The 23,649-nt window shown below is 38.1% G+C and overlaps 1 protein-coding gene across 1 annotated transcript; it reads left to right on the forward strand.

The window, feature by feature from the left end:
* Positions 1 to 14,000: 14,000 nt before the first annotated feature.
* On the forward strand, positions 14,001 to 23,649 carry Ttc14 (tetratricopeptide repeat domain 14). The gene is made up of 12 exons (XM_055625891.1): positions 14,001 to 14,236; positions 14,740 to 14,864; positions 14,985 to 15,184; positions 16,439 to 16,523; positions 16,665 to 16,794; positions 17,064 to 17,219; positions 17,609 to 17,680; positions 18,071 to 18,190; positions 18,293 to 18,415; positions 20,318 to 20,435; positions 21,359 to 21,468; positions 22,210 to 23,649. The coding sequence occupies exons 1-12, from the start codon at positions 14,079 to 14,081 to the stop codon at positions 23,117 to 23,119; spliced, it is 2,307 nt and encodes a 768-aa protein (XP_055481866.1). The 5' UTR covers positions 14,001 to 14,078; the 3' UTR covers positions 23,120 to 23,649.

Here is a 23,649-nt window from a genome sequence, read left to right on the forward strand (position 1 = left end):
ACATACATACATACATACATACATACATACATACATACATACATACATTCATACATATCAGGAGAGCATAACCAAAATACTTTCTTCACATGATGGATTTTTATTTTGTTACTGCTTAAGAAAGGAATTGAAATGTGGTCATAGGTGGGAATTAAATAGTTAACCAGAAATAGGAATGATGTTGGCAAGTCCACAAAATGGAGTTTGAAGACAACATGCTATGCAAAATAGAAATTGTTAAACATGGGTATGACTTTTCAGAATCCATCATGGAAAAAATAAAGAATATTCTTAAATTCTATATATTGCAAGTAAAAAGCATAAAAGCATTACAAACTTAGAATTTTTGCTGATAAGACTTTCAAATGCACTTGATGTAATTTTAGAACAAAAGACTAAAATCTACACAGTGTCACAATCCTGTTATAAATAAGAAGTATGATTCTACTCATGGTACTGAGTGTGTACAAGAGTGGCCCTCAGCAGACTGAATACAGCAGCATCTAGCCATTTTCTGTCTCCTCAGACCTTGCTCATATAGCATAGTCTTCGGGCATTTCAACATCATGGGCCTGCTTTGGGCAAGCTCCAAAGTAGAACACACATGGGATGGCTGCAACAGGGTCGACGCAGGTGAGCAATTACTCAGCACACTTCTGTGAGGATGTCTGCAGATAAGATTAACATTAACCACTGAGTTTTGAGCAAAGCAGATTCCCCTCCACAAAGTGTTCTGGCCTCATCTAGTCAGTTAAAGGCCTTAATGGAACACAGACTGACTTTCCAAACAAGAAGGAAATTCTTCCAGCAGCCTCTAGAATACAGCATACATCTTCATTGCTCTAGCCTGCCACCCTTTATAACTGTTTTGTCTTTGAAGTCTTTACAAACACACTAGCTAATTCCTTCAGATAACCTTTTAACTACGTATGTGTACCTTCTTTTGATCCTGTTCCTCTGATGGACCATAACACAACAAATATGCAGCTATTTGTCCTATAAGCTCAAAGTACCACAAAGAAACTATATAGAGTCACAAATACAATGACATCCAAAACTGTTAAGACAAGATACAAGGACAGAAATGAAGTGTAAGATCAGAAACCTTGAATAGGATATGGTAGTTAAAGGGAAGTGGTAAAGTTGATTTTTATTGAACAGAATTACTAAGCTTAGTTGACCAGAATAAAGTTCTTTAAATGTAACTTAAAAAATGAACCAAGCTACATGCTCCTGGAGCTCCCAGTTGTCACGCTCCCTATACCTAATCAAAAAGCACTTTTAGTCCATTGACAATATAAACCACTTTTCTAGAACAATACCTTTGTCTGTTGCCAAACTTCTTAAACCTAGAGATGATACCACTGCCCCAAATATTTTACTTTTAGGTCTCTGTCATTGAACCTGTTAACTGAGCCTTGCTCAGACATATAAAGGACAGTAGATGTCCCTTACTTTACTATAAATGAAATATATATGTGTGAATATTGCATATAGTCATCTATTCATGCAAACATTTATTTTGCATATGTGATATGTACCAGGTATCTACTAAGGTAATTACTGAGCACAATATCATTAACAGAACAGAGGGAATGGTATTCATAGTTCTTAAATTTTTACCAGGGAAAACAGATAATCAAGAAAATAATTATCAGTGGTATTATGATGGAAATAAATGGAGTGTTAAGAGAAAGTGTATCTTTTTTTCTTTTTTATTTATTACAATTTATTTACTTTGTATCCCAGCTGTAGCCCCCTCCCAATCCCGCTCTCCCTCTCTCTGCTCCTCCCATGCCCCTCCCCCAGTCCACTGATGGGGGGTCCTCCTCTCCTTCCATCAGATCCTAGTCTATCAGGTCTCATCAGGACTGTCTGCTTTGTCTTCCTCTGTGACCTGAAGGCTGCCCCCACCTCAGGGGGAGGTGATCAGAAAGTATATCCTTTATGCTAAAGTGCAAAAAGAAAATAAGGTTAAATAAAGGAAGAACATTTTGGAAAATGTACCAACAATAGTTATGAAGTATGAGAAACACAGGAGCATTTAAAATCAATAAAAAACTCATGTGACTACATCTTGATGTTGACTGATAGAAAGGACCAAGCATTAAGACATATGTACAGAAGCCAAATCATGAGCAACTTTATGATGAATTCATTTGGGGGAAAAAATAGAGCCCTCTTGGACTTGGAAACAAGATTGCATTCTAAGGAAGTGAAGCTAGGAAAGATCAACGCATAATGAACAAGAATCACCATTTATGAGGGTGAATGAATACAGAGCAGCATTTGCCTGTGCGTTAGTGTTTGGGAAATGTACAGTTCCAGAATGACTAAAGAACAGGCATAGAGAACAGTCAGCATATGATCATAACTTAGACTGAAACATAATCAATAACACAGAAGCCTGCCTGAAGAAGTCATCTGTTAACAAGACAAAGGAGTTCTCTAAAGCTTATGAAACTCTCCAGCCAGCACTCAACGTACAGAAGGCCAAGGAAAAGAAAGGAATAAAGAAAGGGGAATTACTGAGTTGACCCCTCAGTTATCTTCCCATGATTCTGCTAGGGCAGGTATGGCTTTTATTTGTTTATTTATTTAATCACTTTGGGGCAGCTATGTTCACATCTGTTTTGTATTCTGGGCTTCCATTATTGAGATATTAAAAAATATTGAAAACTTCCTTGGAAAGCTGTCCTAAATATGTGCATCAACACTTATATACATATGTTCTGCACATTGTGTGTGTGTGTGTGTGTGTGTGTGTGTGTGTGTGTGTGTGTGTGTGTGTGAGATACATGGAGACAGAGTAAGCAGAACACTTGATCACCTTAGCAGGAATACCCACATAGAGGAAATAGATGCATAAGTAACACTGGGCTAGTGAAGTTTTTCCTGATCATATAATGGCAAATAGCATTTGCATTTTGTTTTGTTTTGTTTTGTTTTCCATTTGCATTCATTCCTTTGTTTTTGCTTTTACTCCAGGCTCACTAGCAAACTTCTGACTAAAGTTGTCTTTCCATGAGAGACTATGTTGAAATTAAAAAGGAGTTTTTGATCCATACAGCAATATCTTACCATGAATACATTAGTAGTGTGTTATCTAGATTGGTGTCCAGTCAGCTTGGTTAGTCTATACCAAGTATGTATGAACTGTTAGCCAAAACATACTTCAATTTTATGCTGAGGATACATGAAATTACATGAATTCAAAACCAAGGATCTGTGCTCATAGTATGCCTTATAGAACTGCCACATTGAATTTCCTTACAGTAACTAGCCAACTCTGCCTTGAAATTCTGTGGCTTGTGTCTTTCTGAAACTACACCTAAAGGAACTAGAAAATCTCACTCACTTGCCAACTTTAAAATAGAAAAAAATAGCTCTTTATGATTTCATAGGAAAAAATGCAACAGCTTAAAGAGAGAAATGCAGTATTACATAAGACTTACAAGGTTCATTTTTTATATTTTTTATTATCATTTACTACAATTTATTCAATTTGTATCCCAGCTGTGGCACCCTCCCTTGTCTCCTCCCAATCCCACCCTCCCACTCTCTTCTCCCCTATGCTCCTCTCCTAGTCCACTGATAGGAGAGGTCCTCCTCCCCTTCTATTTGACCCTAGCCTATCAGGTCTCATGAGGACTGGTTGCACTGCCTTCCTCTGTGGCCTGGCAAGGCTGCACGCCCACCCCAGGGGGAGGTGATCAAAGCCTGCCACTGAGTTTATACCAGGGAAAGACCCTGCTTTCCTTACTAGGGACCCCACTTGGAGACTGAGTCTATGGGCTATGAGCCGGGGTTTTAGGTTCTCTCCATACATTGTCCTTGGTTGGGGTATCATTCTCTTTAGGGACCCCAGGGCTCAGGTTTGTTTTGTTGTTGTTGTTTTGGGAAGGGTTTGTTTGTTTGTCTGTTTGGGGGTTTGGTTTTGTTTTGTGTGGGGGTGTTTTTTGTTTTTGTTTTGTTTTGCTTTGTTTTGGCTCTGTTGGTCTCCTTTTTGAGCTCCTGTCCCCTCCAAGTCTATCTTCCCCTTCCTTCATAAAATTCCCAGCACTCTGTCCAAAGTTTGTCTAAGTCTCAGCCTCTGCTTCAATACCTCGATCAGTAGAGTATTTCAGAAGCCATCTGTAGTAGGCTCCTGTCCTGTTCCCTGTCTTGTCCTGCTTCCGATGTCTATCAAGCTTGCCCTTCTGAATGAGGATTGAGCATCTTCCCTAGGGTCTTCCTTGTTGTTTAGCTTCTTTAGGAGTAGAGATTTCAGTATGTTTATCCTATATCAGACGGCTAATATCCACTTATGAGTGAGTACATACCATGTATATTGTATAGAATATTAAGGTTTAGTTATCAAAGATCACCACATACAACACGTTGGGTTTTGAGTGACAAGAGAGGCATGGGTGATTATGTGATTGCCCAAATAGCTAGGACCCCTAGGGCTAAAGTTATTCTCATTGTGATAAGTATCTATTTCGTAGTAATGATTTTTCAAACTCTTAATCTTTTTGGAAACACTTAAACTCTATATTCTTATTTTATATAATGACATAAATGTTAACATTTTATTTTCTGATAAATATGAAGATACATTTAGCGTCCTATGAAGTTTTTCCCATCTCTTACGAACCACAGGAAGGCAATCCCACCTCAAACCTTTTGATAACAAAAGTCACTATGCCCAGATGCGTAACACCTTAAAGTTACTCCAACCACTAACAGTGAAAGCCAAGTTCATACAGTGACCTTCAGAACTCCACCCCTGAAAGGTCACACGTCCTACCACACAATTTTCCTTCCATTCCTCACATGTATTAAATGTGTCCTCCTTTAGACCCTCTGTCCTGGTTATTACTTCTGCTTTTTCTCTCAGATAAACTGAATGACTAATGCCTTATCTCCTGGTATGTCTTGACTTAAACATCTTCTCAGTGAGAGCTTCGATAACTCTCATGTTGAAAAAGACTATACCAGTCCCTCTGCACTTTCAACACAGTTGTTCTTGATTCAGCTAATTTTCTATAGGAGGTATCACCAATATATGGCATAATGCACTTATGCTTATTGGTTACTATGTCTCCCTCTGGAATATAAGCTTTATGAAGGCAGAAATATTGGTGAATCTTTTCAATTATTATGTCCTTAACATTTCAAATAGTACCTAATCCCAAGCAATTTTTGTTGAATGAATAGGCTGATGCAGTTTACAGTTTGATGCTGCATCTACAGACAATCAAAGGTCATATCTAAAGGAGTGTTAAATCCTCTCTCTGATATATTGGGTCTTTCAGTGGGTCCCACTGAAAAGAGTGGTATACAAAACAACAAACGTATTTCTAATTCCTGGCATTCTCTTTTGGTGCTGCCATCAATAAACTTCAAAAATTACTATTTGGAACTAAAGGGTGATCAATTGTTCTGGCTTTAAAACAATGTATAATTTGAATTTAAAATATCATCAAAGCAATCTAGAATGTCCTGACAACTAATTCTAGTTACCATTTTACTTTCCATGTCTCTTTGTTAAAAGCATCCTGTGCTCTTTGGCATAGTCTTCTAAAATACTGTCACAAAAATGAACTTAAGAATAAAAAAAAAAACATAAGATGAGAACAAAATAGTTCATATACGAGATTTAAAGTTTTGGCAGACTTTAGAAAGGATGATTATGTGGAAATTAAAGCCTATAAGATGTACAGATTTTTAAAATTGATATTTTAGCTTCATATACAATGTACTGGGTTTTACCATTACATCTTTATATATGTGTGTCATTATGATTTGTTTTCATTTGTTCTCTTTCCCCAGTGCCCTCCACCATCCCCTGTTTTCCATCCATCTTGCTAGTCTCCTGACCTATACACGTATATATACATTTGTAATTAAATTTAGCTTCTGCATGAGAGAAAACATAGTTTGGTTTTCTAAATCTAGCTTTTTTTTTTTTTGCTTAACATAGTAATTTTTTAATACCATACATTGTCCTAAAAATATCATGATTTCATTTTATTTATTGCTGCATAAAATTCTATTATGTTCATTTTCTTTATCTACACATTTGTCTATGAATATGAATATGTATGCTGGTTTTATATCCTGACTATTGTGAATAATGTAGCATAAAATTTATGTCCTCTTAAAAACAAAGAATCTATCATGTATGTATTTGTATGTATGTGTTTATGAATTATCACAAACAAGTTTATTTTTAAAAAGCATATTTACCCAACCTAACCCTTATCAGTAGTGAATGCATCTTTCAACCTTTTCCAATAATTATGGTGGAGTTAATTTGAGGTACTTTCATTTTATTTTCTAATAATTTATATAAACAAATAAAAACACCAAGGCTTCAGGTGGTCATTCCATTCAGTCAAGCACTGTATGTCTCCAAAAGTGTCATATAAATCATACAAAGATTATGTTATAAGGGGCTACAGAGAGTCACTTCATATGGCCAAGCACTGTAATTTCCAGGAGTATCATACACTGTGTCTCCCCAGTATGTTGTGATATAAATATGCCAATATTCTGACCCCTTGCCCTGGACTATGCATATTCTAAAGCTATTCAGAATTACTCAGCCTAGATTAAGACCAAAATCAGTGAATATTACTCTAGGGAAAAACAAAAACAAAAAAAAAATACTAAAATCTCAAAAATTCTAAGGTAATTAATGATGAACAATAGAATATAAATGTATTTGCTTTAAAATAATATCCTCAAAATTTTTACCAGTCACTAAGAGATGAAGACAGTGTTAAAGACAGTGGTCCTGAAATAAGTCATAAATCCCCATCCTCGAATGCATACTTAGTTCCTGTGCTCTTTCAGACATGGTCACAATTTGATACTACAGTGATCTTATAGCACCCTCAAGTGGATTAAACTGACAAAATTTCCTTTCTTGAGAAGTGTTCTGGTGTAGGAAAAAAGGGGGTTGGAATCCTTTCAACAAAGGCTCTTGGGATGAAACTGTACCAACCTTTACCAGATGGTGTATAGTTGGAAGTACTGTGCTAATAATGGAACTAAGTGTTTGAGGCTAATAATAAACAAAGTGATTGGGTAATGATTCTTTCCTTATTACTCCTTGTTCTTGAGTCACTCCACGGTGGCTTTGAATTGAGTGCTGAGTAGTACACAGCTACCAACATGGCAGCAGAACAGAACCCTCAACTCTAGTATCCTATACTTAAGAGTGAAGTTAAATGGCCCAGTATTGGAAGAAAGATTCAGGGATATCCTTGGACATTAGACTATAATGAAACAGGGAAACAGAATGAGATACACATATGTGTATATACATCCATATGTACTATTTAAAATGAACTGCCTCACATGAATAACAAGTGTGACAAATTAAAGGGACTGGGAAACCTATATGATATCCATAAGATCTAGGCCCAGGAGAGCTAGTCCAAGTCCACAGGCCTGAGAATGAGCAGTCGACAATTTAAATTCTACCCTGAGAAGAGGAGCAGATGAAGTCAGATGTTCCCGTTCAAGTACTGAAGCGAAGGAAAGACACACATTCCTTTCTCCTCTGCCTCGTGTTCTTTCAGGCTCTCGCCATGTTGGACATCACTATCATAGTAGACTGCGAGGCTGTTTCACTGCCCTAAACAATGTTCTGTGGTCTGTCTACTCTTCCTTCCCTCCCCAGAAGTCCTGATGAGCAAAAAACTTTCTACTCTCTCTGGAGTTTTTCCTTTTCGAGATTATCATTAGTTGGGATAATCCGGTATGTAGCCTTTTCAAATTTGCTTCTTTCATTCATTAATATGTATTTAACCTTCCTCAAGTTTTGTTCATGGGCTAATTTCTCCTTAATGCGGAATAAGAAGTATCCTTCTGTCTGATAATACTGTAGTTTATCCATCCACCAATGGAAAGACATCTTAGTTTCTAGTTTGGGGCACATATGATTAAAAATGCTAAACATCCATGTGTAGGGTTTTTGTGTGTGTAAAATTTCAGCAACCAAGGTAAGCTAAATGTAATCACTGGGTTTTATGGTAATACTGCTTTGGTTTTTGTGAAAGCGCTACAACTTCCGTCAAGTGGGTGTGCCATTTAGCATTCAAACCAACAAGTGAAAAAATCTGTTGCTTCGTATTATCACCATTGCTATTGCCAGTGTTCCAGAATCTGGTCTAATAAGCTTGTAGAGGTATCTCACTGTAGTTTTAATTTGCATTTTTCTGATACAGTATGATGTAGCACGTGTTTTCATATGTGTATTTGTCGTCTGTATATCTTCTTGACGGTAGACAAACCAAAGGTCTGTTAATGTCTGGCTAATTTAAAAAATCATTTTATTGGTTTTCTGTGTAGTCCAGGCTAGTCTTGAGCCAGCATTCCTGCTGCCTTAGCATCAAGTTCTGGTACTTTAGGTGTGCACCAACCACCATGCCTGGCTTGAAACTAAGAGTTGGTTATTACCAATTAGTAGTCTCTGTCTTTTCTTCTGCCATTTGAAAAATGAAGAAAGAGTTATGGAAAGATTGATAAATGTTTGACTCAAAATATTAACTTTAGAATTTGCATTATGTAAGTGTGTATGTAGTTTTCAGAATTTTACCATTCTTGTAATTCATCGGGACACCTGAAACGATGTTCTTTCACATTTTTTAAAATATAGAAATAAACATGTTATGTAACAGTTTGACTGTATTAGGGAATGTCCAAAACATTGACTAAATTCTATTTTTGGATGTGTCTATGAGAATATTTTCAGATGAAAGTGCTATTTAAATACACAGTAAAGGAGACTAGCTTCTCCAGTCTCCTATAGGTTGGTTTCGGTATCATAACACAAAGAGATATTTATTATTCAGCATTATGAAGAAATCAGTCACCAATGTAGATTATTTATATTGGGGGGGCTTTTCTAATCATCTGCTCTAGCTTCCAAATAAATCAAACAGAAACTTAGAAATTTATTAATAAGATTTAACTTATTAATAAGATTTAACAACTGGGCAGGTGCCCTTTTTTAACTTTAATTTTATTAATTATTTTTATTTTTATTAATTAGTTTATTCACTTTGTATCCTCTCTGTATCTCCCTCCTACCTCCCCTCCCAATCCCGCCCTCCCTCTTCTCCACCCGTGTCCCTCTCCCAGTCCACTGAAAAGGGAGGTCCTCCTCCCCTTCCCTCTGACCTTAGTCTATCAGGTCTCGGCAGGAGTGGCTTCATTGTCTTCTTCTGTGGCATGCTAAGGCTGCTCCCCCCCTCAGGAGGAGGTGATCAAAAAGCAGGCCAATCAGTTCATATCAGAGACAGTCCCTGTTCCCATTACCATGGAGGCCACTTGGATACTGAACTGCCATAGGCTACTTCTGTGCAGGGGTTCCAGGCCATCTCTATGAGTGGTCCTTGGCTGGAGTATCAGTTTCAAAAAAAGACCCCTGTGCCCAGATTTTTAGGATCTGTTGCTGTCCTTATGGAGCTCCAGTCCTCTCTAAGTCATACTATCTCCACTTCTTTCGTAAGATCCCCTGTACTCTGCCCAAAGTTTGGCTATGAGTCTCAACATCTTCCTCGATACCCTGCAGGGTAGCGCCTTTCAGAGGCCTTCTGTGGTAGGCTCCTGTCCTGTTCCCTGTTTTCTCCCTCCTCTGATGTCCATCCTCTTTGCCTTTCTGAATGGGGATTGAGCATCTTAGCCAGAGTCCTCCTTCTTGATTAGCTTCTTTAGGTGTACAGATTAAAGTTTGTTTATCCTATATTATATGTCTAGTATCCACTTCTGAGTGAGTATATATGCCCTGTATGTCTTTCTGCTTCTGGTATACCTCACTCAGGATGAACTTTTCCAGTTCCCACCATTTACCTGCAAATTTCATGATTTCCTTGTTTTTTTATCGCTGAGTAATATTCTATTGTGTGGATATACCACAATTTCTATATCCATTCCTCAACTGAGGGGCAGCAGATGCCCATTTATACTATTCCTTTATGTTAGTCTTGCTATTTCCCAGTGATGTGCCCTGATTTACTTGTCATATCTATTCTGTCCAGGCTGTTTCTGTTCCTCACGGCCAGCTCCTCCTGGTGACATCCTCGCTCTACTTCTTTTCTCTCTTTCTCTCCTCCCATCTAGAGATCCCTACCTGAGACCCCAAGACTGGGAACAGAAGTTCTGCCCACTCATCTCTCACCAAGCAATAGGGTGTTCAGGTTTTTAATTAATATATCAGAGATAAATGGGGAGCAAAGTTTATGCAAGTTGATCAATATACATGATGAAGCCCTTGTCCAGATTGCAATTAGATCTTGGAGCCCAGAATTCAGCATCTGAATACACAGAGCAGGAGACCAACTCCCAACAGACCAACCCATGAAAAGACACAAAGGAAACTTAAATATATATTAGGAAGCAAAAGAAGCAAATTTGCAAAGGCTACGTACCAAATTATTCTGACTAACGATAATCTCAAAAAGGAAAAATATAAAAACAGTAAAAAGTTCTTTGGTTATCAAAACTTCTGGGGAGAAAGGGCAGAACAGAAAATCCATAGAATATTTTTTGGGGGAAAGCAGTGAAACTGTTCTATAGGCTGCTATGATGTGGAACACATGTATTTGTCTATATTGTAAAATATGAATTCTTTGGTAAACCATGGAGTATCTGTGATATTGTATGTCAGTGTGGGTTCATTAACTACAACCAATATCCCTGGTGGAGAATTTTGATAATGAGGAAGACTATGCATAAGCAATACTAGGGAAATGTCTGTATCCTCTACTTACATTTGCTCTGAACCTAAAATTACTCTAAAATGAATGTCTACTTTTTTATTTGAAATTGTTTTCTTTAATGCAAAACATTCTGTAAACTATGCTGCTAAGCATTTGCTTGAAATAAAAACATTTAAGTAATGTCTAAGCATTTAAATGCATGATTTCTTCCTCTTTGGCCTCAGTGTGTGTCTGATGCAGCTTGTATCTTTATCTATGTAGAGCCTGACAGCATTGGCCATCTACTGATTTGGCTACCAGGGCTGTAGCTTGTTTCTCATTTCCCACAGCTAGTGTCCACTCTCTGCTCTGGTTTTCACCTACCCAGGTCCTGTCTTTTCAGGGTGGGAGTGCTGTTAGCAAATGTGTCACCAGCTATAAGGTGTATCCTGTGACCCCAGTCTCTGAGAGCTTCTCTGGTGATCTTCCAGCATCTCACACTCATCACCTCTATGTTCAGAAGACAACTGATTACAGTAAGGCCATCATCACAGACCAACAGGGTTGTTAGAGATAAACAGAAACAGTGATACAGGAACATAAAAAATGATAACGTACATGTGAGCCTATCTGGTGCACTAAAACTCATTAAGTTTTTTGTTACAGCTTCAGTATTAATTCTCTGAGAGTGATAGTGTAACTCAGCTGGCAGAATGCTTGCTAGCATGCACAAAGCCTTAATTTTGATACTTATCACTGCATAAACTGTGCATGATGGCTCATGTCTATAATCTCAGCACTCAGGTGGTGAGAGCAGGAAGATTTAAGTTCAGAGAGTCACCCTCAACTATACAGCTGATGGCTACCCTGAGCTACATGAGACTCTGGTTCAAGGAACCAAAACAAACGTATAAACAAGCAATATCTACTTTCTTAAGTGGGGTTCAAAACATAAAAAGCTGAAAATAAAGAACAGAAAGTGCTAGAATATTACTTGGTGTCTGCCTTCCTTGACCTCAGATGGGAATGAGGCCTTGTTGACAGTTTGCAGTGGGATCAAGAACCAGAACCTATCTACATACATAAGTCTTAAGAAGTTAAAAAAAAAAATTACTTGTACAACCTTCAGAAACGGAAATACAGAATCTGTACATGCTATTTTGAGTAACTTTGGAGATCAAAAAATCTATATTAAAATACACTTCTGTTACTGCTCCATGTGCCTACCTTACTTCACCTAAATTTCTGTTCTCTGCTAAATAAATCATGAACTTAATCTTTTTCTGTGTTCCCTTTCTTTCTCTGCACAAAGGACATCAAAGGTCTCTTCTGGCTAATCTGCAGCCCTTCTGAAATAATGTGCTTATATATTTTGAATGTCTGTTAAGGGAAATAGCCCTACCTATTTAATATCATGTTGTGGTCTCCAGAAGGCATCTTGACTTCTCAAACTTTGCTTTTTAATTATATTGTCTCCTGCTTAGATTACACTTATGTATCTCCTCCTTCTCTAACTACCCCAGCAACTCTATCATCCTCTACCTAAAGAACAGGGATCTGAGTAGACCTTAGTGCTCTACATTAACTTACCATCATGTTATTGCTTTTTGTTTACATTCTTATGTCTATTCTACTTAGTTACTAAGACAGAAATATTTTCATCTTTAGTCTACAGTATTTGTTAAAGGATATAAATGTGTTTACTTAGAGGTGAAATTTGAAATCACAGAAAAAGTAGGCTTAGTTCAAGGCATTGAAAATCTGTTTGGGAGCCAAAAAATCTGGGCCCAGGGGTCCCAGTGACCGATGTGCCACCCAGGGACCATTCATGGAGATAACCTAGAACACCTGTACAGATGTTGCCCATGGCAACTCAGTTTCCAAATGGGTTCCCTAATAAGGGGAATAGGGACTGTCTCTGACATGAACTCAGTAGCTGGCTCTTTGATCACCTCCCCCTGAGGGAGGGGGCAAGTTTGCCAGGCCACAGAGGAAGAGGATGCAGCCAGTCCTGAAGAGACCTGATAGTAGGGAAGGAGGACTTCCTCTGTCAGTGGACTAGGGCAGGACCATAGGGGGAGAAGAGGGAAGAAGTGTGAGGCTGGGAGATGAGGGAGGGGGCTACAGCTGGGATACAAGGTGAATAAATTGTAATAAATAATAAATCATTAAAAAAGAAAATCTATTTGGGATATTCTGCATTCTTAATTTCCTTCACCACTTTCATCCCTTATTCAAACACACACACACATACACACTATAGTTCATTAAATTACTCATACTACTTAAGTTTGTTGGAGGTTTCCTGTTTTTGTTGTTGCTGCTTGTCTTTTTGATTTTTGTTTTAATTTTATGTGTTTTATGACAGGGTCTCTCTGTACAGCCTTGGCCGTCCTGCACTCGATTTGTAGACCAGTCTGGCCTCGAACTCAGAGATCTGCCTGCCTCTGCCTCCCTGAGATTAAAGGCGTTTATAAAATTGTAGGCTGAGTTGTAGCTCAGTGGTTGAGCCCGTGGCTGGCCCCCTCAAAACCCAAGTATTAACGCTCACACTCCGGCTTTATCCCTTATATCCAGTGCTCTGCCCTTCTCAAGATCCGGTATTTGTCACAGAAGAAAATGCATTCGAAACGTCCGTACAAAAAGCCTGGTCCTCTCTGGTGGGTGTGGTTCTTGGGTGAAGAACGAAATTGTCTTTGGTGCTGCTGTTGCACTCGGCTTAAGGCCAGCACTGAAGCAAAGGCAGCAAACCCTAGCCAGAGTTCTAAGAAGGCCTATCTAGAGTTCTTCCTTCACAGGCATCTTGCCTCAACAGGCATCCCTCAGACACCAGCCACTGACCGTGAAGCTCCTACAGAGCCACAGCCCGGAACCGAGCATGCGTGGTGCACTTGAACGCTCTCCTGGCTTGTGACAGGGAAAGCTAGCAGCCAGTGGGGCACCTGGTGGACACGCCTCCAGCGGCTAGGTCGGTGTTAGGTCCCTGTCTCTCCGCGGCCCTCCCGTCCACCTGGAACCTTCCCCGGGAGACCGCCGCGGGACGGAGGGGGCACGGACTTCCCGGACAACGCTGCGCCGCCCCAGCCGACGGCGGACAGGGCTGAGGGAACCTCCTCCGCGGCCGTTGGCGCTCCCTCGGCGCGCACCCGAGCTCCGGCCGTTGTCGCCTCGGAGCCACACCACGATGTACGTACTGACCGCCGACGACCCTACTCGAGCTCCACACGAGCTTCGCGCCTCCTGCGGGTTTCCGTAGTGCCGCTGGGTCTCGCGAGACCGACGCCGAAAGCCGCCGCGAGCGCTTCCGGGAGGTTACCGAGTCGGGGACGCTTCCCTCGGCTTGCGGGAGCGCGGGCTCGGGAGCCGGAGCCTGGCGGGCTCGCCATGGACCGCGACTTGCTGCGGCAGTCGCTGGGCTGCCACGGCCCGGCGCTGCTGGCGCTGCTGCGGAGCGAGCAGCAGGACAACCCGCACTTCCGGAGCCTCCTGGGCACGGCGGTCGAGCCTGCCCGCGGCGCGGCGCCGCCTCCGGGAACCGGCAGGTACGAGGGCCGGAACGTGGGCCGGGCCGGGCGCAGGGCCGACTGGAGAGCAGGAGCCCCGGGGCGTGTGGCCCGGCACTGGGTCCTGGCTAACAGGCCGGGTTGCTTCCTCTGAACCCGTGGCAAGGCTATCATAGCCTCCCCGCTCACATTTCCAAGTAGGCGGCCGAGAGAGAATGGGCTGAAAACTTCTTCCGGAGCTCAGTGGGTAAAATCATTTCCCATCAAGCTCCGTGACCCGAGTTCGATTCCCAGGATTCCCGTGGTAGGAGAGGAGGATTCCCCAGCGTTGACTGTGTGCACAGTGACACACAGACGCCATACATCTGCACTAAGTAAATACATGTTATAAAGCCAAAATAATAAAAATAAGGCTTCCTCTAGGTTTACTGCCTGGAATGGAACCCGGGGAAGGTTGGGTAACGAAAACAACTTTGTATGAGTTTGGATGTATGAGAGCTTTGCTCATAAAACAGTTTTAACCGCTTGTTTTTCCTTTTAAGGAAAGAGAAGAGAGTTGACAACATCGAGATACAAAAATTCATCTCTAAAAAAGCGGACCTGCTTTTTGCCCTGTCTTGGAAATCTGATGCATCTACACCCTCGGAAGTACATGACGACAATGACAGTAAGTTTAGTCTGGAAAGTGTTTCAAAATTGGTTGTTGGTTTTTTGCAGTAAACCAAAAGAGAGGGAAATCAGAATTACTCTGGTGATTTCAGTTTTTTTTTTTTTTTTTTTATCTCAGATCATTATGCAGTCATGCCACCCTTAGAGCAGTTTATGGAGATTCCAAGCATGGACCGGAGGGAGCTGTTTTTCCGAGATATTGAGCGTGGTGATATAGTGATTGGAAGAATTAGCTCTATTCGAGAATTTGGTTTTTTCATGGTGTTGATATGTTTAGGAAGTGGCATCATGAGAGACATATCTCACTTGGAAATCACAGTAAGTTACTCCATACTCATCCCATACAGAAACTATGTGCATAAATTTACCTGTTGGTATACCTTCTGGTATTAAATATAAGCTGAAGAGAAGTGTAGTTGCTTCTCTTAATAAAAGCATTAGAAAGCCGGGCATTGACAGTGCATGCCTTTAACCCTAGTGCTCAGAAGGCAGAGATGGGCAGATCTTTTGAGGTCAAGCCCAGCTTGATTTATGTAGTGAAACCTTGTCTCAAAAGCAGAAGTACTAGAGTGTTACATTTCCTCCAATTTTTGTTTTTTTAGGGTTTGGGGGACTCTGGTTGCAGGTCAGTTTTCTTTTTTACATCATAGAAATCTGTTAGTTGATATGATAATATTCATTGGTATTCAGAACATATCATCCAGCTAAATATATGTGTAATAACTGGGCATTACATGTTTGCATATGAGTAATTTAGCAAAAACTTCCTAATAATAAGATACTTTACCTCAATTTGAAATATTTCACTTTAAAAAAAAAACAGTTGATATTTGCTGTCACGCCATATACAAAGAAAAATACATAAAACTGGAGAATTCATATTTCGTTTAGCAAATGCAAATATCTTTGTTTTCTTGTCTTTGTTTTGGTTCTTAAAACTAGAAAACAAGCTTTATTGTGTTTGGACACAAGTTGTAACTGAAAATCTTATAAAGTTAAGTAACTGACCTGTCTGTTATCGGTTGTATAAAACCATCAGAAAGAATGACCTATCTTTAATGTAGTAAGCCAAACACAGGAGAACAATTACCACATGTTCACATTATAAATAAAAGCCAAAAAAAGCTGATTCTAAAAGAGAGTAGAATAGTGGTAACCAGGGTCAGAAAGGGTTAAGAGACTAGAAGGAAAGGAGACAACTAATGTCAAAGTACAGTTAGATTAGAATAAAAGGGTCCTATAGCACAGTAGTATGACTAAAGTTTATAACTAGAAAAGAATTTGAAGACTCCAAACACAAAGAAATGTTGTATTTCTATTACTAATTCTACCACTAGGATAATTGTACATTTGTATATATGTATTGAATTGCCATCCTGTAAATATTGTGTAATTGTAACCTGTAAATATGTGTGATTATGGGTTGATTATAAAGAAAATAGTGTTAGACTTTAGACTTGTTAATGATCATGCGCAGTAGTATCACCAATTCATCATGAGTAACTAAGGCAGAAGGAGGTACTGTTCTTCCAAAGTGAAATGTGTGCTGTTTTCAAATACTTCTCATTGCAGGCCCTTTGTCCCTTAAGAGATGTGCCTTCTCACAGTAACCATGGAGATCCTTTATCATATTACCAAACTGGTGACATAATTCGAGGTGATCAGTTTCAACATACTAATTAAAAATTTCAAATTAATGTTGAAAATGTAGTTTAATGGAGGTAATGTTTGAAAGGTTTTTTTTTTTTTTTGTTTTTTCACTTTTTTGTTGTGTTTGATCCTTTTTTCTTCTTTAAAGCTGGAATCAAAGATATTGACAGATACCATGAAAAGCTTGCAGTCTCTCTGTATACCTCATCTCTCCCACCACACCTGTCTGGCATCAAACTAGGTGTAATCACTACTGAAGAACTTCCTTTGTACTACAGGTATTTGTCTTTTATCTACTTCTAACAAAGTAGAACTATAATTTTTGTATTATAAAATGGGTTTGTATTTTTATAACCTTTAAATTACTTTAGGTTTGGTAGAAGGAACTATAAAATAATAGTGTACGACTTTAGTGTATTAAAATGGTGTTAGTATTTAGTATTTAAACCTCCTATAATAATGTCTTTAGTAGAACTGGAGTGTGCTAAAAGTTATTGTGCTGATGTGTCTGTGTTTCTGACTTTTTTTTTCTTTTCTTTTTACAAAGGAGGAGTGTTGAACTAAATAGCAATTCTTTGGAATCCTATGAAAATATCATGCAGAGTTCTCTGGGATTTGTTAATCCAGGAGTAGTTGAATTCCTTCTAGAGAAGCTAGGAATAGATGAATCTCATCCACCATCTTTAATGCGAGGCCTACAGAGGTAAAAGAGATCTGCATTCCCTTAAGTGGTAAGGGGACTGGATTAGCTCAGAGCTGTATAGCTGAAGAACATATTTGACCATACCAACAGGAATATGCTGAAGGTTAAATGAAATGAGCAGTCATATCTTCCAATCTGGACTCTAAGCAATGATAGGGATATGCCAGATGGCCAAGAAGTGAAGGGTACAGAAACTTTGTTTATATGCTGAAGAAAAATATTATTTAACGGTAGTATTCATATCTGACAGTTCTAGGACTTTGCTATATAAATGTAATACAAATTCCCTGCTTGAAACTCACCATGTCACTGTTGTATCTACAAGAGACAAAATGAAGTCTATTTTTTTTAAAGTATGTACATTTTTTTACTGTCATTTTCTTTCATAGCAAAAATTTCTCTGAAGATGATTTTGCTTCAGCATTAAGAAAGAAGCAGTCGGCATCTTGGGCTTTAAAATGGTATGGAAATTGTTCTAACAATGGCAATTATCTAGTATGAAAGTTTTGGTCTGTTACACATTCACTCTTTAAGACTAAAATGTTTACAAATGAATGAAAACTTTTTTGACATATTTGTATAGGTATTATATTGGTCTTCCATTGGAATCTTAGCAGACAAGCTTTGTTCAAATTTGTTTTCAAGAAATAATTAGTGTCTTGATACCTGAGTTTAATAAATGTTTGCTGTGAAAACCTATAAGGGCAGGGTACTTTTTAAGTATATTGAGAATAATTTAAAAACTAAATATTTGTCCAATTTAAAGGCCTTGTCTTTTAATGATCATTCATACTAACATTTTATTTAGATATTTGTAAAATATTTGTGATGTTTTACAAATATGTTTTCAGTGTGAAGATTGGGGTCGATTATTTTAAGGTTGGACGCCATGTGGATGCTATGAATGAATACAATAAAGCTCTGGAAATAGACAAACAAAATGTGGAAGCTCTAGTAGCTCGTGGAGCATTGTAAGTGAATTGTGGATGTTAAAGAAATGTTTTTAAGAATGTGAAAAATAGGTAAATAGGTCACAAGATTAAATTTCTCTTAATTTTGTTTAATGTCCCTAGATATGCAACAAAAGGAAGTCTGAACAAAGCAATAGAAGATTTTGAGCTAGCATTAGAAAACTGCCCAACTCACAGGAACGCAAGAAAATACCTCTGCCAGACACTTGTAGAAAGGGGAGGGCAGTAAGTATGGGATTTCATTTAATAGTAAAAGCCAGATGTGCAACCAATTCCTGGAAAACCCTGAGCTTTTTGTAAAGAAGTAGCTTCTTAGCACTCTTTGTTTCAGTTTTGGGTGGTAGGGTTTTTAGAATACAGTCCTTATCCCTTTCCCTGCCTTCTCACTGAGGGAGGGGAGGGGAGGGAGGGAGGGAGGGAGGAAGTGTGTTTGTGTGTGTGTGTTTAGATACTTCAGTGTCTCAGGGTTAATTTCTCTGAATGTTTATTTTTGTTACATAGAAATATAAATAAAAAAGTTCAATAGAATAAGTAAGAGTTCTAGTCCAGAGTTTATATCAGAAGGTTTTGCTCTAATAAAGGACTTGATTTTAAAGTCATTTTAATCATATATAATGTTATGAGTTGAGTGATTTCTAGTAAATTGTGATTAAGATTCTGCTGTTATATTCAGCTTGTAGCTCTGCTCTGATAAATCTTGCAAATTCAGGTTAAATGAAGTTAAGTATTGGGCAGTGTTGCTACACTAGTTTGGCTGCATGAGCCTGGGAGAGTAGAGCCTAAAAGTGAGACAGACTAAAGTCTTATGCAACTTTAATAACTTAGCAGCTTGAATAAACTAAGCCAACTTTATTCAGAACATCAGACACTTTAGAGTCTGAGGGTATTCTGGAGTCGGGCAGGGTCATATGAGTTTAGGCAATATACAGTCACAAGGGCAATCTGAGCTTGGGAACATTTTTGAATAATAAAAGCAAGCAGCAACGTGTAATAATTAAAAGCCACTTAGGATAGTAACATCATTGTGTTATTTGTCTTTTCTTTTTGCAATACTGGGCATGGAACCCAGGGTGTCTTAAACATGCTAAGCAAGCTCTCTACAATGAGCTACATCCTTAGCCCTCTCTCTGCTATTTCTGAAGAAAGATTGATCTCTTCTCTGTCATAATCTGCCTGGCTGTTCTTGTTTGGATGAGCATTCCACCCAAGCATTTGTGGGATGAGAATGCCCATAAGTTCTGAATTGATGAGATTTTAATTAGTGACTGGAGAAGCCTTTTTTATTGTTACTAAGTAAATAACTAGTACCACTGAAATGAGGTGGTCTTATTCCTGGTGCGTTGGTATCTTCCAGCTGAGTGAATGGCTACATTAGCCAGTTAGACAAACACAAGTATTGGTCATGATTATACTTGTCCCTCAGCTCCCACATCCAGTCTCCTGACATAAAAGTACTCATTTGTTTTTCAGTAATAAGTTTTTCCTTCTGTTAACTAGAAAGAAGTATTTGGTAAAGACCTTTTACTGCCCTGTATCCAAACTTTCTTTTTCTATGTAGCCCTGGCTGGCCTGGAACTTGCTAGTTAAACCAGATTAGCCTCAAACTCATCGTAACTTTCTCCTGCTTTGCCTCCCAAGTGCTAGGATAATAGGTGTATGCCACCGCACACACCCAAAACTTCTAATTTATTTTTCATAGCTTAGACTTGTGATTATACAAAAATAATGATTGTAGGTTATTATGAGATCTACAACTGTTTATCAATTTCCAAAGACTTTTTATGGATTTCCAGTTGAAACTTTTTCCATAGAAAGAAAAACTTCATAAACTATTTTTAAAAGCAATTTTATGTAATTCTGTGCTAAACAGCAAAGTCAAAAAAATTTTTAAGACAGCAGCTTATGTATTTTCCTGTATTTCTATTTTTCTAAGGAAAAGTATCTGTATTGTTTAGGAACTAGTAATGAATTTTCATTTAAGTCATCTTTTTAATAATTATATACATGAGAAGGTAATTAGAAAATAATTTGCTATATTTACTTCAAATAAGTTCTGTCATAAGCCTCTGATGACTTCTGTGTGTATTTAAATCTATTTTTATAAAAAGATGAATCTTCTGAATTTAGGTTAGAAGAAGAAGAAAAGTTTTTAAATGCTGAAAGTTACTATAAGAAAGCTCTGGCTTTGGATGAGACTTTTAAAGATGCAGAGGATGCTTTGCAGAAACTTCATAAGTATATGCAGGTGATTCTTTATTTCCTCTTTGAAATTTAATGGTTTTTAAAATTAATACCAAATGTCATTTTCTTTTCAGAAAAACTAGGTTACCTAGGTATGAAATATTATGAAAAGGAATAGCTTTTCCTAATTGGGTCTGCATTGCATTATAGTACCACGGCTTTTTTGTTTGTAATCAAAAGTATAAAATAGCCTTATAAGAAAATATCTATACTTAAATTCAGTGTGTGATTTTGATATTTCCCCTTTGTAGAGAGCTTACCTGGTGGTTGTAAAATTATAAGTATTGCTATTATAATTGAACTAATTATGCAGACCTTTGTAGACTTTTGCTTGTCCTTTCCTGTAATACTGATGATGATGTTTTCTCATGCATTTTCTTCTGAATTGGACCATTGCTGCTGTGTCTGTGACATCTGGTGCTGCTCATCCCCATCCACAAACTGGAAAATGATTTCTTATGTAATCATGCATCCAACTGGGCTGTGCTATTTTTAAAATGGTTTGTATTTGTACATGGTGATTTTCCCCTCAATTCACCTCTGTGAAATGTCCTTATTTGAATTTTATTTGTAAATTTGTGTCCTGTTTACATTTTTCAATTTATATAAATGGTTTTTCATATTTTTTATCTTACTTGCATTCTGGGTCATTGATACTACTGCAATGGCTTCCCTGTTTTTCCTGGGATACCAACTGCAATATGGTCCTCAATACTGTTCTGGCCATTCAAATGATTAATGCCAAACTTGTGTCCTTAATTTTTTTATTTGGAAAAATACAACTTGTTTAATACTGGCTGTATGGTGATTTGGTAATACTAAATTGGGTTTCTGGTTGGGGGGGGCGGTTTTTAAATACTGTCTTTACCATATTCTGCTATTTTTATTTTTAACGTCTGGTTTTTTCCGATATCTGGGTTCTAAAAGAAATCTTTGGAATTAAGAGAAAAACAAGCTGAAAAGGAAGAAAAGCAGAAAACAAAGAAAATAGAAACAAGTGCAGAAAAGTTGCGTAAGCTCTTAAAAGAGGAGAAAAGGTAAACTATAATATTCAGTATTTTTAAACTTAAAAGCAACTACTGAGTTGAACCCAAAGTGCCATATGGAGGTAAAGTAAGTAAAAGCATCCCAAATGATTATTCTTAGCAAGCATATGTTCCATGTGTTAAGAAATTAAGCAAAGTAGATTTTAAGGCTGAAATTCTTTTTTAAAAATTATTATTAAAATACAAAATAAGTGATTTGAACTATTTCTAGGAGATAGGCTTTTAGAAGAGGAGCCATGATTTTTAGATCCTGGTGGCCTTGTTCTCTAGATATTGTAAGTTGTGGAAAAGTATTAACATAAGTGTGTAGAGAACATCAGCATCCTGTTTATAAGCATACTGCAGTGCATGGGCAGTCCACTCCTAACTTCACTAAAGAACTGTTTGGCCCCAAAATGTTAGTAGGGCTGAAGGGGAACAGGATGAAGCTAGAGATAGCTAAATAGAAAACTCAGGCTGCTTCTTACATGTTCAGATAGGTGTAAGCAACACTGGGAAAGTCACTGTATCTTTCACAAGACCTAGGTTTGCTTATAGTAACATCTGTCTCTATAGCTGTTCTCAAAAGTCATGCTTCATGGTAAAATTTGATGCTATAATTTAGACTGTTAATGTTTGAGAGACAGCTAATAGAACATCTTCAAGTGACACAAAATAGGGTCAAATCGTGAGGAATACTTGACTGATATTTTTGTACTTAATATGTCTGATGAGCCAACTACTTTTTTTAAGGCTAAAGAAGAAAAGAAGAAAATCATCATCTTCCTCTTCAAGTGTTTCTTCTGCTGATGAATCCGTTTCCTCTTCCTCATCTTCTTCCTCTTCTAGTCACAAACGGCATAAGAAAAATAAGAGGAGTCGTTCAGAGTCTTCTCGCAGTTCAAAGAGGCACTGGCCTAGGACATCTTCAGGTCACATCGATCAGAATAGGAAAGATGATTGCTACCCAGTTCCAACTAATACTTCAGCATCTTTCCTTAATCAAAAACAAGAAGTAGAGAAACTGCTGGAAAAGCAGGATAAGTGTTCAAATGCACAGGTAAAAGAGAAAGAGAAATGCCTTCTCACATCTTCAGTTGAAGTACCAGATGATTTGGGAGGTAGGTCAGATCTTTACAATAGCTATAAAACCCAGGCAGGTACTAGCAAAACTGAAAAGCCATATAAGTCAGAAAGACATTTCTCCAGTAGGAGAAATTCCTCAGATTCATTCTCGAGAAATTCAGAGGACAAGATGAAAGCATCTAGTTACCGGAGATTTGAAAAAGACACAGAGGGAAGAAAAGATTACTCCAGGAGGTGGGAGCCAAGTTCTGGGAAGTACTCCACTTCACCAGCAAGTTTGGACTACTCTTGGAAGTCACTTGAAAAACACAAAAAATGCACTTACTCTGGACCACATGCACATGATGTTGGTAGACATGAGCAGCGATGCCAGGTAAACACAAATCAGGGAGAACATGCATATGAAAAGGGGGACAGTTGTGGGGAGAGTAACAAAACTGAGGCTCCAGAAGAGACACTGAATAGCAAAGAGCAATCAGAAAGCAGGGTTAAGAAAAATTTACCTCAAAATTTACTCAATATATTTAATCAGATAGCTGAATTTGAGAAAGAAAAAGGAAGTAAGCCCAAAAAGTGATCTGCAAAGGAAGTTTTTAGAAGTTTGAGATGCTTTAGTGCTATAACAGTTCTGAGTCTAAAATTATTTGTAGCGGATTACAAGAAGCTCAGTTTTGTTTAAGTTGCCAGCCCCTTTGTCAGTCAGTGTGGCCGGTATGTGGATACAGCTTTTAACTGTGACAAGTCAAACTCTCACCTACAGATACTTTCTGAGCACTTTGTTTCTTCATTGTATTGTGGTTTGTGAGAATCCTGGCCTATCATATCTCACTGTTGGAGAAAAATGTTTGCATTGAACATTTGGATTGTTTATCAAAAAATATTTTGTTCTGTGTTTTTGTTAAAAGCCCTTAGCTTTTGGTTGAATGTTCCTTGGTACTATTTTAAATCATTTGTTTTTGGTATTAAATTTTTGTACCATTTTATTTTTAAGTGATAAATTATGACTTGAGTTACCTCTAAAGCTTTATGTAAGTGGTTTGTGAACATTGTTTCTTCCCAGCTTAACAAAATACCATAAGAATAAGACCTTGAAAAGTGGTTGCTTAA

Source organism: Psammomys obesus, unplaced genomic scaffold, assembly GCF_907164565.1.
Source record: "Psammomys obesus unplaced genomic scaffold, mPsaObe1.curated_primary_1811, whole genome shotgun sequence".
NCBI classification, from domain to species: Eukaryota; Metazoa; Chordata; class Mammalia; order Rodentia; family Muridae; genus Psammomys; species Psammomys obesus.